This window comes from Squalius cephalus (assembly GCF_949319135.1).
Source record: "Squalius cephalus genome assembly, chromosome: 3".
Taxonomy (NCBI): domain Eukaryota; kingdom Metazoa; phylum Chordata; class Actinopteri; order Cypriniformes; family Leuciscidae; genus Squalius; species Squalius cephalus.
Window position 1 is genome coordinate 29,558,183 of NC_137124.1, and position 14,801 is coordinate 29,572,983.

Here is a 14,801-nt window from a genome sequence, read left to right on the forward strand (position 1 = left end):
GCCCATTCACAACTCTTCAGTTTCACATTGAACACATAAACTCTTTCGACAGCGTGTGTTTACTTGCTCGGACCGTTCATTTAGAGGGAGTGCTGCGAACATGCTTCCCATTTCAATGAACTCTGTGCTCTTTTTATGGACGGTCGGACAGTGAGGAGCGCTGATGCGCCGAATCGCCCGCAGATGGTCGTCGCTGATTGGTGGAAATTTGAACCCCCACCCTTTCCCCATCAGCCGGTGCCATTATTTTCGTATAGTGTACCCCCCCCCCCCCCACACACACACACACCCACACACACACACACACACGCGCACACACACCCGCCGACTGTCAACGCTCAGCAGTCAGCAGTTCTCTGTGTACCTGCGCTCGCAAACAGAGGCGGTGCGCGTTACCCAAATGGACCCTTTGGATTTTACTTGAGGAACGACTGAAACAGGGCAGTTTAGCAATAACACAATTAGCAATGTCTCTATATTGCATTGCATGGATTTACGGATCGTTCCTTTCCCCGTTTTTAAAGAGGTAACAGTTAAGGTGCATGCATGCCAAAATGGATTGCCTTTTCCTTTTGCTTTGGAGTTTACAAGTCCCTCTGGTAAACAGCACATCAGTGAGATTACTGGCGAGTGTGTCTTTTGGGAACTTCATTAAGGCAGGTGACACACTGATAATTAATTATTTACTATATATACTGTACTCATTGTCATTTAGCAAGTTAATTGTGGTGAGCTTTTTGCAGGCTCTGCAGTTCTGTTGCTTCCACTCTGTGACATCGCTCTCATTTACCGGCGACACCGGCGGCCTCTATCAAGGTTCGTGTGTTTACGTACTGCAATTTATTATTGTATTTCTATTCTTTATAATTATGACATGGCAATGATTGATGCCAATGGCGCTCTTGCACTCTGGTTGAGCCGAAAATCCTTACCTGTCCTTATTGGATATACCTGTACAGCTAAATATATAAATACGCGGAAGCATGCTACATAGATTCGGGGAATTAGGGGGTTTACAACATAAATATACTCCCAAGTTGTGAGTTTCCTGTGCCGGTGCACGCGTAGGCTACTGTATGTGTGGGCGCATTAAAGGGATTCCCTCATCTCTTATCTGCCCCGTAGGAGCTCACTGAGAGTTTGTATTTTTAATTAAGATTTACACAACCATTGGAAAGTTTGGAAACGCTTCCTCGTGAGATTATGGTTAATGCTTGACATTAGTTTTGTATATAAATTGTGGCTACATGAAACGTTAATTTATAGCCTCTTCATCATTTTCACAGCTTGCACAGGCTACAAAGGGTAGCCTATTGAAATACTTGTAAGGCTCAGAAAAAAAAAGCAGAAATATAGGTAGGCTATTATGTATAGCAACATAAAAGTGTAAACAGTGATATACAGATTTTGAGTCAGGAGGTAATTTTACAATTTTAATTTTATTTAATGGATAAGTTAGACCATAGGGAAAGTAAATAAGCCAACAAGTGTTGACAAGACCCCATGAAATGGTTTGACAAATGCAGATTTCTTACCGGTATTGTATTTCGTATTAACAAAGAACGTTTTGGTGGGACATGAAAGGGCTTATTCCTTAAAGAATAATGATAAAAAATAAATAACCATTAGAATTCCTAGTCTTTGGCAGGTGGTATTATGGGAGTGACAGTATCATTAGAGACCATTTCATCGGACATAAATGTGTAGTGCAGGATGAGTCATCAGTGTTTTTGCTCTAATTTTCCTGGAAGAGAAAGACTGTAAATTTTAAAAGTGTATATCTGGTAAAATTGTCAGCTTTTAGGAGTGTACTAGCATAGTAATAACCACAAAGACAATAGACATGGAATCAAAGCCACAAAACAACCTCTCCTAATTCCTGATGGACAGAAAACTGTTGCTGACATTACAATATTAAGTTATAGTAGTAAGACTAATGCTATAATTAACTGGTAATGGATTGGTATTGAGTCAGATGATTTAAACTGTGTTTGTCCCACACACAGATTACGATTTTGCCACACCAGTGCAAGTGGACTCACTTGGAGGCTACATTTCCCATGATGTGTCAAGACATGAACGAAGCAGGAGGTCCCTGTTAGAAGCTGGCGGTTTGGTGCACTATCATGTCTCTGCATTTGGCAAGGAATTGCATTTAGACTTGGAGCCATCCCATGTGCTGGCAGAGGGGTTTACCGTACAGACACTGGGTGCAGAGGGCATCAACACAGCGACCCTTGACCCTTCTATTCATAACTGCCTCTATCAGGGTTCCATACGAAACCATTCTGAATCCTCTGTGGCTATATCCACCTGCACAGGTCTGGTAAGTGTCTCCTTTTACACTCAAAGATTACAAAGATTCACTGATTCCAAAACTTAATGAGCTACAATGTCTGCTAGTTTTAGAGGAAGCTATGAGGCATCCTATGGAGCCTTCCTAAATTAAATAGAACCTCACAAGTGACTGATTTGAAATGCTCTACATGGGCAGCAATTTCTGTGCTCAAACATTTCTGAACATTTCACCAAACAAATGTTTTGGTAAGAATATTCAGTTTGAAATTATTTTATAAATTGTTTTCAGCATTGAATGAAATATAAGTATTTTTTTAAAAATTAACTTTATTCTGCTATGTTCACCATCTTGGATTTTTTTTACTGATCCTCTGGGATTCTCTTGCAGAGCTGCCTTTGAATTTGGTCAAAACTAAGAGGCAGCATAATAGAGTGGTGTATAGGTTAGGCGTCACTTTGTAGGCCAATTGGCAGTTAGCATCATACTTGTTCCCTAAAGAAAAACCCAATAGGATTTTTCCATAGGCTTTTGGATTATCACAAAAAAAAAAAAAAAACTCTGTGATCATCAAAAGTTTATGATACTTACACGTTTTGTCCATCGAGATAATTTTCACAGATGAACACAACTTTGATAAATTTTGAAGCTTAAATGCAGTCGCCAGAAATAAAAAGACTAATAACGAGACTGCCTCTGTAGTCCCATTTAGCCACTTGTTAGCAACCGCCTTTTTCAAGACACGTTACAGCTTCAAAAAAATCATGAGTGAGATAATACTGATGTATTTTTTGTCACAGAATAAAACATGGAAGTGTCTTGAGCTTGTGTTCACCACAGACCTCTTTGGAAGCCATTTAACAAAAATCAATTGACTCCGAGACGATGGAACAGGAAGTGCTAAAATGCTAACTCGTTTCCACGTTTTGGCCTACAAAGTGAAGTCATACTTGACCTTTATATTAAGTTGCTAACAAGCTTTGTGTCTTGTGCATGCTTAGACACTGCACTGCCATCTACTGACGTGGATAAGTTTCTCTGAGTTTTGTCAATTACACTGATACAGGGAGTTTAAGAGAGCGGTCTGCACAATGATGAATTCGCTCACCTGTTTAACAAAAGAAGCAACTTGAGCATCACAACCCAGTCGTCAAATGTTTTTTTTTTTTTTTTTGTGTGTGTGTCTTTGTCAGTCTTTCTGTTTCATGGCTTTTTTGCTTCTTCGGCTGTACAGATATTAATTCAACCGTGATCTCCGCCGGTAAAACACAATAATAAGTGTGTTCCATTGTCTAATTTAGATTTTTTTTATTTTGCAGCAAAAAACTTTTTAAAATTAGCATGGAACTGCTGAATGCGTTGACTATGAATTTAGCTCACTGATATTTATAAAAAAGGTAATCTGCGCTGCTCCATTTAAGTATGTTTAAGTATCTTTACTCATTAAGTATGTGTTCTTAAGTAGCTGCCAATGTCAAGTAGCAAGTATGCAAACATATTTGAGTTAAGGTTAGTAAGGTACATATTGTGACTGCTGGAGCTTAGGAAGTATACACTCTCAGAAAAAAAGGTACAAAAGCTGTCACTGTGGCGGTACCTTTTCAAAAGGTACACCTTTTTACCTAAAGAGTGCATATTAGTCCCTCAAAGGTACATATTGGTACCAAAAGTGTACATATTAGTACCTAAATGGTACATATTAGAACCCTTTTGAAGGGTAATGTCCCAGTGACAGCTTTTGTTCCTTTTTTTCTGAGAGTGTATGGTGTTTCACTGAGCGAAAAGTGTTGTGTGCATGAAGAGCTTAGTAAAACAGGTTCACTGGAGCACTGAAGTATGACGTAAACCAAAGTAGAGACATGGCTTGGGTGGATGGAGCATTGAGCTTTGCTTGACGTATCTCACGTCTCACCTTGGTTTGTGGGCTACTGTAAAATCATCCCCAGAGTTCTGCTGAAGGACTCTGCCTTCACTCCCTGCTCTTTTGTTCTGTGTTTGCCCTGCTTTCCTGTCTCCCTTGTTCTCTACAATTAAAGACAGAGTGAGGTTTCAGGCGCATGGCTGGCAGCGCTAATCTTTGCATTGTCCTTTTCATTAGTGGTAGCTTCTCCACTATAAAACAGCAGTGACCCATTCTTTTAAAACTGTGTGACAACACAATGTGATTTGGGAGCAATTGCATCTGAATAGTCTGCAGGGACTCTTTGATCTACTCCCCCTTTCTTTTGAAGCTCTTTTTTTGAATGATGGCCCGAGCTCTAGGTGATTCTCTCGACGGTCTTAAAGGTGCCCCTATTTCAGATATACAGGGCGCCAAACAAGACCTGTGTGTCCCTTCAGATTTTGTGCTTAAATGTACAGAAGAAAAAGGAAATGTCTGAGAAAAAAGGGGTCTCTCACTCTGTCACTCTGCCTCTTTCACTCTCCCTTTCTTTGTTGGATTGAAAAAGAACGAGTCACAGAAGACTTTAACCCTTCCATGTCATCTCCGCTTGATGAGGAGCTTTGGATTAACTACAAATGAGAACCCATTCATCCCTCTGCTGATCCGCAGCAACCCCTTGTGCTGTGAAAGGCTAAGGAGGCAGTTGCTTAGAGGAAGAGAGGTTTTGTGTGGCGAGAATGCCAGTCCAAAAGTAAAATCAATGCTTATCTGGTTGAGAACCCCCACAGTCGAAACATTCAGAGGTAATGCCGTTCATTAGGTTACTGAGTTGATGAAAGCCTGATTTGCTTGTACTAGTCCTCTTGCTAGCTGTTAAACAGTGCATAACATAGCAGATGGACAGGGATTCTGTTGTTAAATGAAGAACAGGCGGTCCCAGCTTTTAAGTCAGGAACAGAGGGATTTACTCGCTAAATCCTGCTTCATTTAAAGTTTTTAATTACTGAGCACTCTTCAATTGCTGTTATCACTTGCTTCAAATGGATTGTGTGGCCTTCAGATTTGACGACATGATCAAACATCTTCCATCCATCCTTTAAACAACACATATCATCGTAGTAATGAAATCCTGGTTGATTTATGGATTAGTTTAGTCATGTGTGCTGTTTCTAGGTTGGTTCAAAATGGCATATGAATGCCAGTCTGCTTCAGTTTTTAAAAGCGGATTAGCAGGTGGAGCTTCTGAAATGGTGCTCTGCTACTTCCTGTTCAGAGGTCAGAACTTCCACCAGATCATGCTTCAGGGTCACATGGTTGAGCAAGTTCAGAGTTGCTTTTCCAGCCTAGGCATAGACAAATCCACATCCTCAGGCCTTCCTTGGGTCACTGTTCCATATGGCTGGTGACAGGTTCAAGCCCATCCCCCTTTCTAGACGTGTTTTGGCTGGCTGGGCCACCATGCCGTCCAGAACTAGTTTAAGGATCACAATGAAAGACTTAGAGATCTTTCACAATACTGTTCAACTTGGATTTTTTATGGATGAACTATTCTGGCAGTGCTGCTATATTTAGTTATGATTTGTTTGACACATGGGCACTCATTTCTGGCTAGTCCAGTTTAACATATCCTTAGACCTGTCAGATCAAGTTAAAGCAAGTAATGAGACAGTAGACTTGACATGTTCTTATCTGTTTATGTTAATTGGCACCATTGTTTGCAATTAGCATGTTAACAACAATTAGCATGTTAGCAAGCGCTGCTGGGTAGGAAAACAATGGGTTGAATATAGCCTTAGGTTACAATTGTTGACACTGTGAATCAATTAATTATCTCAGTCAACATACATGGATGGAAAACGTCCCCTTTATCATGATGTACATCTTGATAGAGATGCTGTTTGCTGATGTTTGTTGTTTGTTTGATTAAAACGCACCCTGGAGCAATTGCTCTGTTAGTGCGGTTCATTTGAATAAGTATGAGTGCTGCCATCCGAACCCTGGTGCGCACCAAACAAGGGGACAGAGACCGGTTCCGAACCCTGGTGCGCACCAAACAAGGGGACAGAGACCGGTTCGAAGGAAATATGAATGCAACACGGACCAAAGACATGTAAACGAACCAAAAAAGGGAAGATGAGACCCTAAAAAGGACAGAATTCTCACGCATACCTGTTTTTTCTCATAGTCGTGATGTTGCCCATTACATTTCGCGACAGTGAATTAATGTGTAATTAATTGTGAATGTATCCCTATGCCTTTAGGTTCAGTATCTTTAGGTTTGGTGTTAAAAATGGCAATGTGAAGGCTAAGTGGACCAGGACCAGAGGTCGCGTTAACCGAAAAGTTTACGCCATTGACGGAATTTTTTTTAGCAGTGACAGAAAAATCTGAAGGCCATCCATCATTTTGACAGATTACACTGAGAGTGATCTATTGTAACTTGTAACTATAAATTTTTTTGGGGGAAAAATCCAGTATGGGACGTGTGTGCCATAGCCATGCACACTTACTAGACCATTTAATTCTAGCATTTAATGCTAAGGAGGATTCTAGCCTATAAGCCTCAGAAGGATTGGACTAGGAAGGACGCAGTCTCGGTAGGATGCATCCTTCCGGTTGAGTAGCACCTGAGAAGTCTGTCCAAGCCGATGCATTTGATTACACACAGGCGAGCACCCAGTTTAAGCCCATTTTATAATGATAAAGTTATAATACTTATACTTACATAATTAAGTTTCTAATCCAGTTTGTTTTGTTTTAAATGGTGGCTGTCACAAAAACTTGACGGATTCATTCAAAAATACATTAAATATTCAATAAAAAAAAATATTGTGTAATATTGTACATATACAGTATTTAGCAAAATACTAAATATTGTGTAATATTGTACATATACAGTATTTAGCAAAATGCTCTTCTCTACATTTTTCTTGCTGATTATCAAGTTTATGGTCAACTAATGATTTTTGTAAGGTATAATGTTACGTGACATTGTTTGCAACACTGATTTAGCGATTACATGAGAATATGGATTTTGGTAAACTGTACTGTATCTTTCAACATATTTTCTGATGTTCATGTTCATGTTTATTTCGTTCTGTAACGTAGTAAAGAGGAAGGGATGATTGCATTCATATCACGATCCGCGACAACTGTTCAAGATAAAAACTGATGCAGTGACGCATAGTCTTTGTTCAACTTACTTTTCATAATATAAATAAATGCATAGCCTATATCATTGTCCTGTAAGTTTGTGAATAAAAATGAAAATGTCAACAGAAACTGAAGCTATTAAATGTCTTATTATCATTAAAATATGAACATTTAAAGGTAATAATAATTATGACGGAATTTTTACGATCTTGTACATCAAAATGACAGAAAGTCTAACACAACTTTTTTTTTTGCTCCGGACCAAACAAACCAAGCGAACTGAACTACAAGTGTGAACACACCCTTAGAGATGAACCCAAACTTTTTGTGATAAGGCCAGAAATGTGAAAGTAGGCATGGAGTGTTTTTCAGAGTCTATCAAGCAGACAACTTAGTATAGTTAATTATCCTCCTATTCTTTTGAATGGTTTGCAAGCAGGTCTTTGTAGGACAGGGGACTCACTAAATTTGCCCTTTACTGAATTCAGCTCTTTCCAAACATGTCCAATCATGCTGAACTTAGACATGACCTTTCCCAAGTCCCAAGTTATATGAGTAACTTATTCAAGCATACTTATTTAAAATGATCTGTTACTCATTTTGAATTAATCAAATTAATGTAAAGCCTTCATAAATGTATTGGTTGATCAGTTGATGTGACATTCAATGTAAATTCATGTAAATCATACCTTTTGTGTAAACTGTGCAAATGAGTAAAAACAAACGGAAAACTGAATATATTGTGCACAAGTTATATTTCCCACAGATTCTCTCTCTCTCTCTCTCTCTCTTTTTTTTGGGGGGGGGGGGGGGGGGGGTGTTTCATGAAGTCTTTTTGGATGGTAAAGTGCTCTTTTATCTTTTATGGACAGCCCGGCCAATCATAGTCCAACCTCGTGGGTGCTAGACTGTCTGTGAATGTGTGAGGTGTGTGTGTGAATTGCTGCTGAAGCACTTCAGCTGTGTTTATTCAGTACCAGACCTGCTGGTTCAAGCTGATGCGCTAACGTGTGGGATTGCACTTAGGGACAGTTGTGATGCTAATTCACTCTGACTGGAAAGGAGGCAAGCTGTCAGTGTGCTCAAAGCTTGGATATACTGCAGTGAGAGTAGAGCACCGGGCCATTCAAACATCAATGGAAGAGAGAGGCTGGGAATTAGCATACACAGACTCCGAGAGCAGATCTGTAGTGCTTGTCTGACTCAGGAAATTGTAAATGCTTTGGGGTTTCCATCAGACATGTTTGTTGTCATGATTGGTACTTATGGATTCTGCTAAAATGGTCGCTGTTTGGGGTCTCCCAGTTTAAGCCCCTTTTCCGGGCATCATAATTATATATTGAGATACTTGATTGTTTTGAAATTGATTACACATAAAAAAGTAAGATCCTTGTGTCATTATTATTTTAATATATCATTACTTCATGTAAAGGTCATGCAGGTCATGTAAATCAGAGGTTTTTAAACTGTGGTCTGAGCCCGGGTAATTTAGGGCTACATTTCTGAAAATAAATAAATGTTTGAGTCCAAATACGTAAATCAAGAGATTAATCATGATTGTTAACCATAGATATATATACATAGATACATCATTAGCAGCCGTTTCAGTGTGCCGCTATCCGTAAGCTGTCTGCCATATTGGAGTAGTCCGTGAACATTCGAGAGCAAGTTGACTGATCGTCTGCAGTCGTAGTTAGACGCATGCATTAATATGAAATAGACTTTAGCAGATGTTTTTGCTAAACTAACACAATACAAAAAGACATAGGCGTCAGGTGACATTAAAAAGTTACCATAGTAAAAGTAAAAACATTAAAAGTACCATAGTAAAACCATGTATTGGGTTAATACATATAAAAACACAAACCAACACATTCTCACCTGTAAAAGGTTATCCAATTTCTTCGGGAATTTAAATCTCGGTGGTTTCACAAGCAGAAGCTGCACCTATGTGTCTGGAAGGGTTGGATAAGTCATCTGTGTATACATATCTATGGTTTTAACACTACAAATAAAAACAAATCTGCATATATTTCTGTAAAAACATTTTGCAAGAAAGTTCAGAGTTGCAATGTATATACTTACAACACATGTTTGTACATCTAGCAGTACATATACTATTTTTCAGATAATTTTTTTCTCAAGGCTTTAGAACAATGACAACATAAATTTAAATTATTGTATATTTAACTATTTTGTTTTTATAGTATCACATTTACAGTTTTCTCACACAGTATAAAAATGTGTTCACATTAGCAAAATTGAATGGCCAAAAAAGGTCCATTGTCAATTATCAGTAGTGTAGCATATACACATAATACACATATACACATATACACATATACACATAGTGTAGCACATCTCACACAAAAGTCACTTTCCAACCAAGCTGATTTCTGTTGGTCCAAGCGTGAGCAACTTGGACCCGCTGCAAAATCTTTCGCCATCACACGAAATTCATGTTTGCATGCAAGATTTACATAATTTAATTAATAGTAAAATTCCATCAAATTGATTTGAATAATCCTTACATAGTTTAATTGAATAATTAATTGTGCATTTGACAGCATTTGTGTCGTGATGTATCATATCATGAAGCATTTAGCGATACCCTACACATATCTCTACAGGGGCGTTCCTGGGACCAGTCTGGGATTCTTCCTGCCACTATTTGACTCAGTCCCTTGAATTAACCACTCTGAGTCTGCTAGTTGAGAGTCAAATGCTCTGCACCATGGGAGACAATGCTCAGGTGACGTGGTGGACATTTACACTTGTCTGAGTTTTGGGAGGGCAGACAGACAAATTGAAACCAGAGTGAATATATGCTGGGCTTCTTTGTAGTTACAAATGTTCCTCACTCCCCCTTTCATAATTCATGGGGTGTTATGCCATGTTAGCACTATAGAAGTTGCCAGGGGCTATTCCCTGGTGGTCTGTGTGGTGACAGTGATGTAGAGGCTACTTGGGGATGTGAGAGAGAGAGAGAGAGAGAGAGAGAGAGAGAGAGAGAGAGAGAGAGAGAGAGAGAGAGAGAGAGAGAGAGAGAGAGAGAGATACTTTTGGGAGAAAGTAAGGAAGGGGAAAGGCAGGCTGTTCCTGTAATAGCTCTTGTTCTCACTCACTTGAAGACCTAAAACTAATGGGCAGTGGTAAAGTGGCTGTCACACCAGCGCTTAGAAGCCATAAATATTATAAGGAATCCCATATCTAGTGCCTTGGACCATTTGGGACTGGCATTTTAAAATTCTCATGTCTCCATTGAGGTTTAATTATGTTAGTCAAGCTCATGCATCTTTCTGTGAGTAATAGGGTTATGAAAGGACACCTTTTTGTCATTGACAACTTAGCTGTGCGATATCTGAGGCATGGGCAGTGCTTCATCTTTTTAGTCACTTCTCTTGTTTGGTTTATTTATGTTTACCCACTAGACCAGCTTTCAATGTGGTTTTACTCAAGCTTGCTTAATAGATCTTAGTCAGGGTGGCACCATATTTAATTTCTGTCATCTTTCAAAAAAAAAAAAAAAAAAACATTCAGCAGACAAAAACAAATTTTTTGAGTCAGTATTGAAAATTATGGGATATAGTACCTTTACACAGTACATAACATTGTAATAACTCCAAGTCTATTCCTACGACTGTAACCCTGAAGAGGGAACGAAAGGCTGCGTCGATTGATGTTGAGGGAACGTGTGATGCGTATGACGCATGATGATGTCTTGAAGCACATGTGAAATCAGTCCAATGGTGTGGCGGAACTTCAGTGGACCCTGAGATGTGTGCTCGCCGGAGACCGCTGCGCCCCGGAACACACAAGGTGGTGCACCATACAATGAGGTGTTAACTGCTTTACTTCGGGGGAGACTGCCCTCGTTGGCCTGACCCCTCGTTGGCCTGACCCCTCGTTGGACTGACCCCTCAGGCGTCAGGACCTTTTCCCCACAGCCTTCTTGGAAATAATGACTGTCCTCAGATCCGTCTTACCCCTTGAAGGTTGCGGTTGAGATCGCTTTCCCTGTCCTCAATATTTTTGAGGGGGAGCACGGGAAGCTACTCTCTGGTTTTGTGTGGCACGGTGTGAGGAGCTGGCTTTAGATGTTTTGGGACTGCTCCTGCTCAGCAGCCCCGGAGACATGAGAGCGGCAGGGGAGGAGTTTCTGGAATGCAGCCGCCTGTTTGGCTGCGTCCTGGAACCTCTCGACGACTGAGTTAATAGTGTCGCCGAAGAGGCCAGAAGGTGACAGGGGTGCATCCATAAGGAAGTTTTTATCTTTCTCCTATATATTGCTCAGTTTGAGCCATATATGCATCTCAGTGGCCACACCAATACCCCTGCCCTCATCCATATCTCCTAACAACTCAGCCTGGTAGACCTGCAACAGCGACATTGTGCGTAGGCATGCTGCAGCCTGACCAGCGGCTGAGTAAGCCTTACCCACCAAGGAAGTTGTTGTTCTAACTGGTTTAGTGGGTAATACCGGGGCCTTTAGGGAAGATGCTGATTCAGGGGAGAGATAACTCGCGAACGTCCTGCTTATCTGCTGGCCAGTCGAGACTTAATCTTTCCACAGCTCTCGTTACAACCTCAACTAGCTCCTCAAAAGCATGAAACTGAGGTGGCGAATCCTCAGTATCTCCTGCTTCAACACTGACAACATCTAAATCCTCAGAATTAGATAGCTGCAGTGTAGGTGCCTCAATCGAGGCAGAAGTAACTGCAGCCCGTGCTTCCAAACCCTGAGAAAAGGCACTGGATCTAGTCACCACTGTGCCTCTGCAGCAGCTGGACCCGAGCCCTGGGGAACGCGAGCCCGAGCATCCTTCGCGAAAGAATACCAGGCGGGATCGGAGCGTCCGTATGAGAAGCACATCACAGTGCTCACAGCCAGCACCCTCGAGCAATGACTGTGCATGCTCCTCAAATAACACAGGCAGGGGTGCACACACAGTCTAAATTGCTAATCGTCTTTAATATAAATATAGATAGATAACAGTTTCACACTGAGCGCTTACTTAAGACTCAGAAGCTAGCCCTGCTTTGCTTTTAGGCAGGCTTTATAGTTTCCTGGTTCGTGAAGTCACCCGCCTCTGACGTCCGCCACACCAATTGGACTGATTTCACATGTGCTCCAAGACGTCATCACGCTAAGCGTTCGCAGTGCGAGTTCCCTTGAAAGGTTGTGAGAATGTGATATGCCTTAGTCTGATCATCAAATCGCAATGGCTGTAATGTAATTATTCAGACAGCGCATGAAAGGACAAAAACACACACACACAAAAAGCCAAAATGCCTGTTTTGTCAAGTATCCTTGCAAGCACAGTCTTAAATTAGTTAAATGAAGTCTTGAATGTAGAGAGTTGTGAGAAAATAGGATGTCTCAGATAAAGTGACAGCAGCCTAGCAGCCAGCCTGCTGCTGTCTGTCATTAATAAGGATAATCAAAGGACAAAAGAAAATGAGAAAATCACTCACTGCTCTTGACTGAATAACTTTTGTAGCTTTAATAAGGATTCATCTATATTTAATATATAATTTATGCAGTGAAGACTGTGAAGTGTTTGATAACTTTATTCAATTTCTGAATCCTACCTGTTAGACCTACCTGAAAATCGCAAAGCACCATTTACAATGTTACATGGTTCAAAAACAATGAAAACAATAGTTTGTTGTGCATTTAGTAAAAATATGAACTGCCTAATGTTAAAATGTATAGCTTTCAATTATATGGTAATGCGGAATTAAAAGCTAAAGGAGAAAAAAATCTATTTCATAGAGACATCAGTAGCAGTATTGGTATTGGTGGTACTGGCCTTCTTTCATAAAAAAAGCTACTGTCTTCGTGTTGTTTATACATTATTATGGTGATTAAATGTGAAATTATTACAATATAAAAATATATTAAAATCTTTAATGTTAGGTGTGATCACGATTAATTACAGAAAAATGTGTGATAAATTAGTAATTTTTTTAATCCATTGACAGCACTAATAAACATATAGTCTGACGCAATGCATATTTCAGCGTAATGCCAAAGCACAGCACTGTATTCATTTTCAGTGATTCACAGTAAGTTCTACTTACTGCTGTGTTTGAGTCACTTATAATTTGCATTTGGGAACGCAATGTGCACCAACCATCTTGACATATTGATAATAAGTATTGTTAATAAATTAGTTTGTTGTCAACAAAGAGAAGCGTTAAGGTCTCTCTGTGGTTTTCCACCAAAATGGATGCTCAATGGTTTAAAAGTTTGAATGCAAAGAAATTAAGGCAACCATAAATGTTAGTATTGTAATTTCACTGTTCTGTAGAGAAAAAAAGTGCACGGGTGGGGTCAGGTTTTCCTTCTTTTTTGTCTCATGACCAGATGCCTGTTTGCTTCAAATGCAGTTTGAAGACATACTTTTGGGCTTCACAATTCACAATTTAAATAGTTAATCCAGGGTCATTAACATTATTAACCCCCAGGCAAACATAGTCTTGTTGCATATATCACACAGTTCATAGATTTTTTTTTTATTGATCCTTTGTTTTTAGCTATATACAGGGGAACTGTCAGGAGAGGGCTTAAATTATTGTAAAAATAAAACTTTTTTAATAAAAAGTCTTCAGTTCTATTCTAACAAATTTATAATTTGACAATAAACTAAATCTTTTTGAGGAAATAAACCCTTCAAATCTGCCTATTCAGTTTGTGTTGTGTTGTGTAGACGTCCATTTTAGACGTCTCTATTAGGATTTTTTTGAAAGCCCCTAACGCTTTCAGCTCTGCGATTGGTGGTCCAGCTGTAAAATTACAGAGGGCCAAGCCATAGATCTTATTCAGAGCAGCGACATGACAGGTATGAAAGCGAGGCTGTGAGGGATAGACTCACCATATTTTCAGTGGCATCTGCTGTAAAATGCTTTATAAAGCTCCTAGATCACTTATAATTTTCCACAGCTCATATTGTGTGGGGTTTTTTGTCTACTGAAATTTCGCGGAAAGATATCTTTGCAGTGTTTCGTCAGCGGAATAACTCAAAAACACAATAAATAACAGTACAACCCACTGAAGAGATGTTTGTCTATTCCTCACAGTCTCGCTTTCATTGCCGTTAAAAATCAAAGATGGCGCTGCTGTGAATAAGGTCTATAGCAAGCCAATGAGAGACTAATTTCAAATGACAGGAAAATTGAAATAATCCCTCTAAATGGGTGTGGCTTGTAATTACTAAGTTTATGACGCGTTCCACCTGCTGTGGGGAACACCATTGGATAAAATAAATAAAAAATTATAAAATAGCTTGCGCTGTTCGCTATGGAAACAGCAAGCAACATTAATGAGGAGGACATTGTTGCTAATTTATTATCCACGCTGTTTTCAAGATAAGCTTTTGAAGAAAAGCTGGAGTTAATCGGCAAAGGAAGACCTACACCAGAGCTTAATTTTGTGCAGAAAGCCACAGCAATTATAAGCGATAC

General features: G+C 39.7%; 1 protein-coding gene across 1 annotated transcript in view; it reads left to right on the forward strand.

Annotated features, from left to right (window-relative positions):
* The first annotated feature begins 315 nt into the window (after nucleotides 1-315).
* Nucleotides 316-14,801, forward strand: part of adamts18 (ADAM metallopeptidase with thrombospondin type 1 motif, 18) — a 65,241-nt gene continuing 50,755 nt past the window's right edge. Inside the window, exons 1-3 of the mRNA XM_079868021.1 lie at nucleotides 316-656; nucleotides 744-816; nucleotides 2,007-2,326. Of these exons, the coding sequence (XP_079724147.1) occupies nucleotides 543-656; nucleotides 744-816; nucleotides 2,007-2,326 (507 nt within the window). The 5' untranslated portion in view covers nucleotides 316-542. The remainder of the gene's footprint in view (nucleotides 657-743; nucleotides 817-2,006; nucleotides 2,327-14,801) is intronic.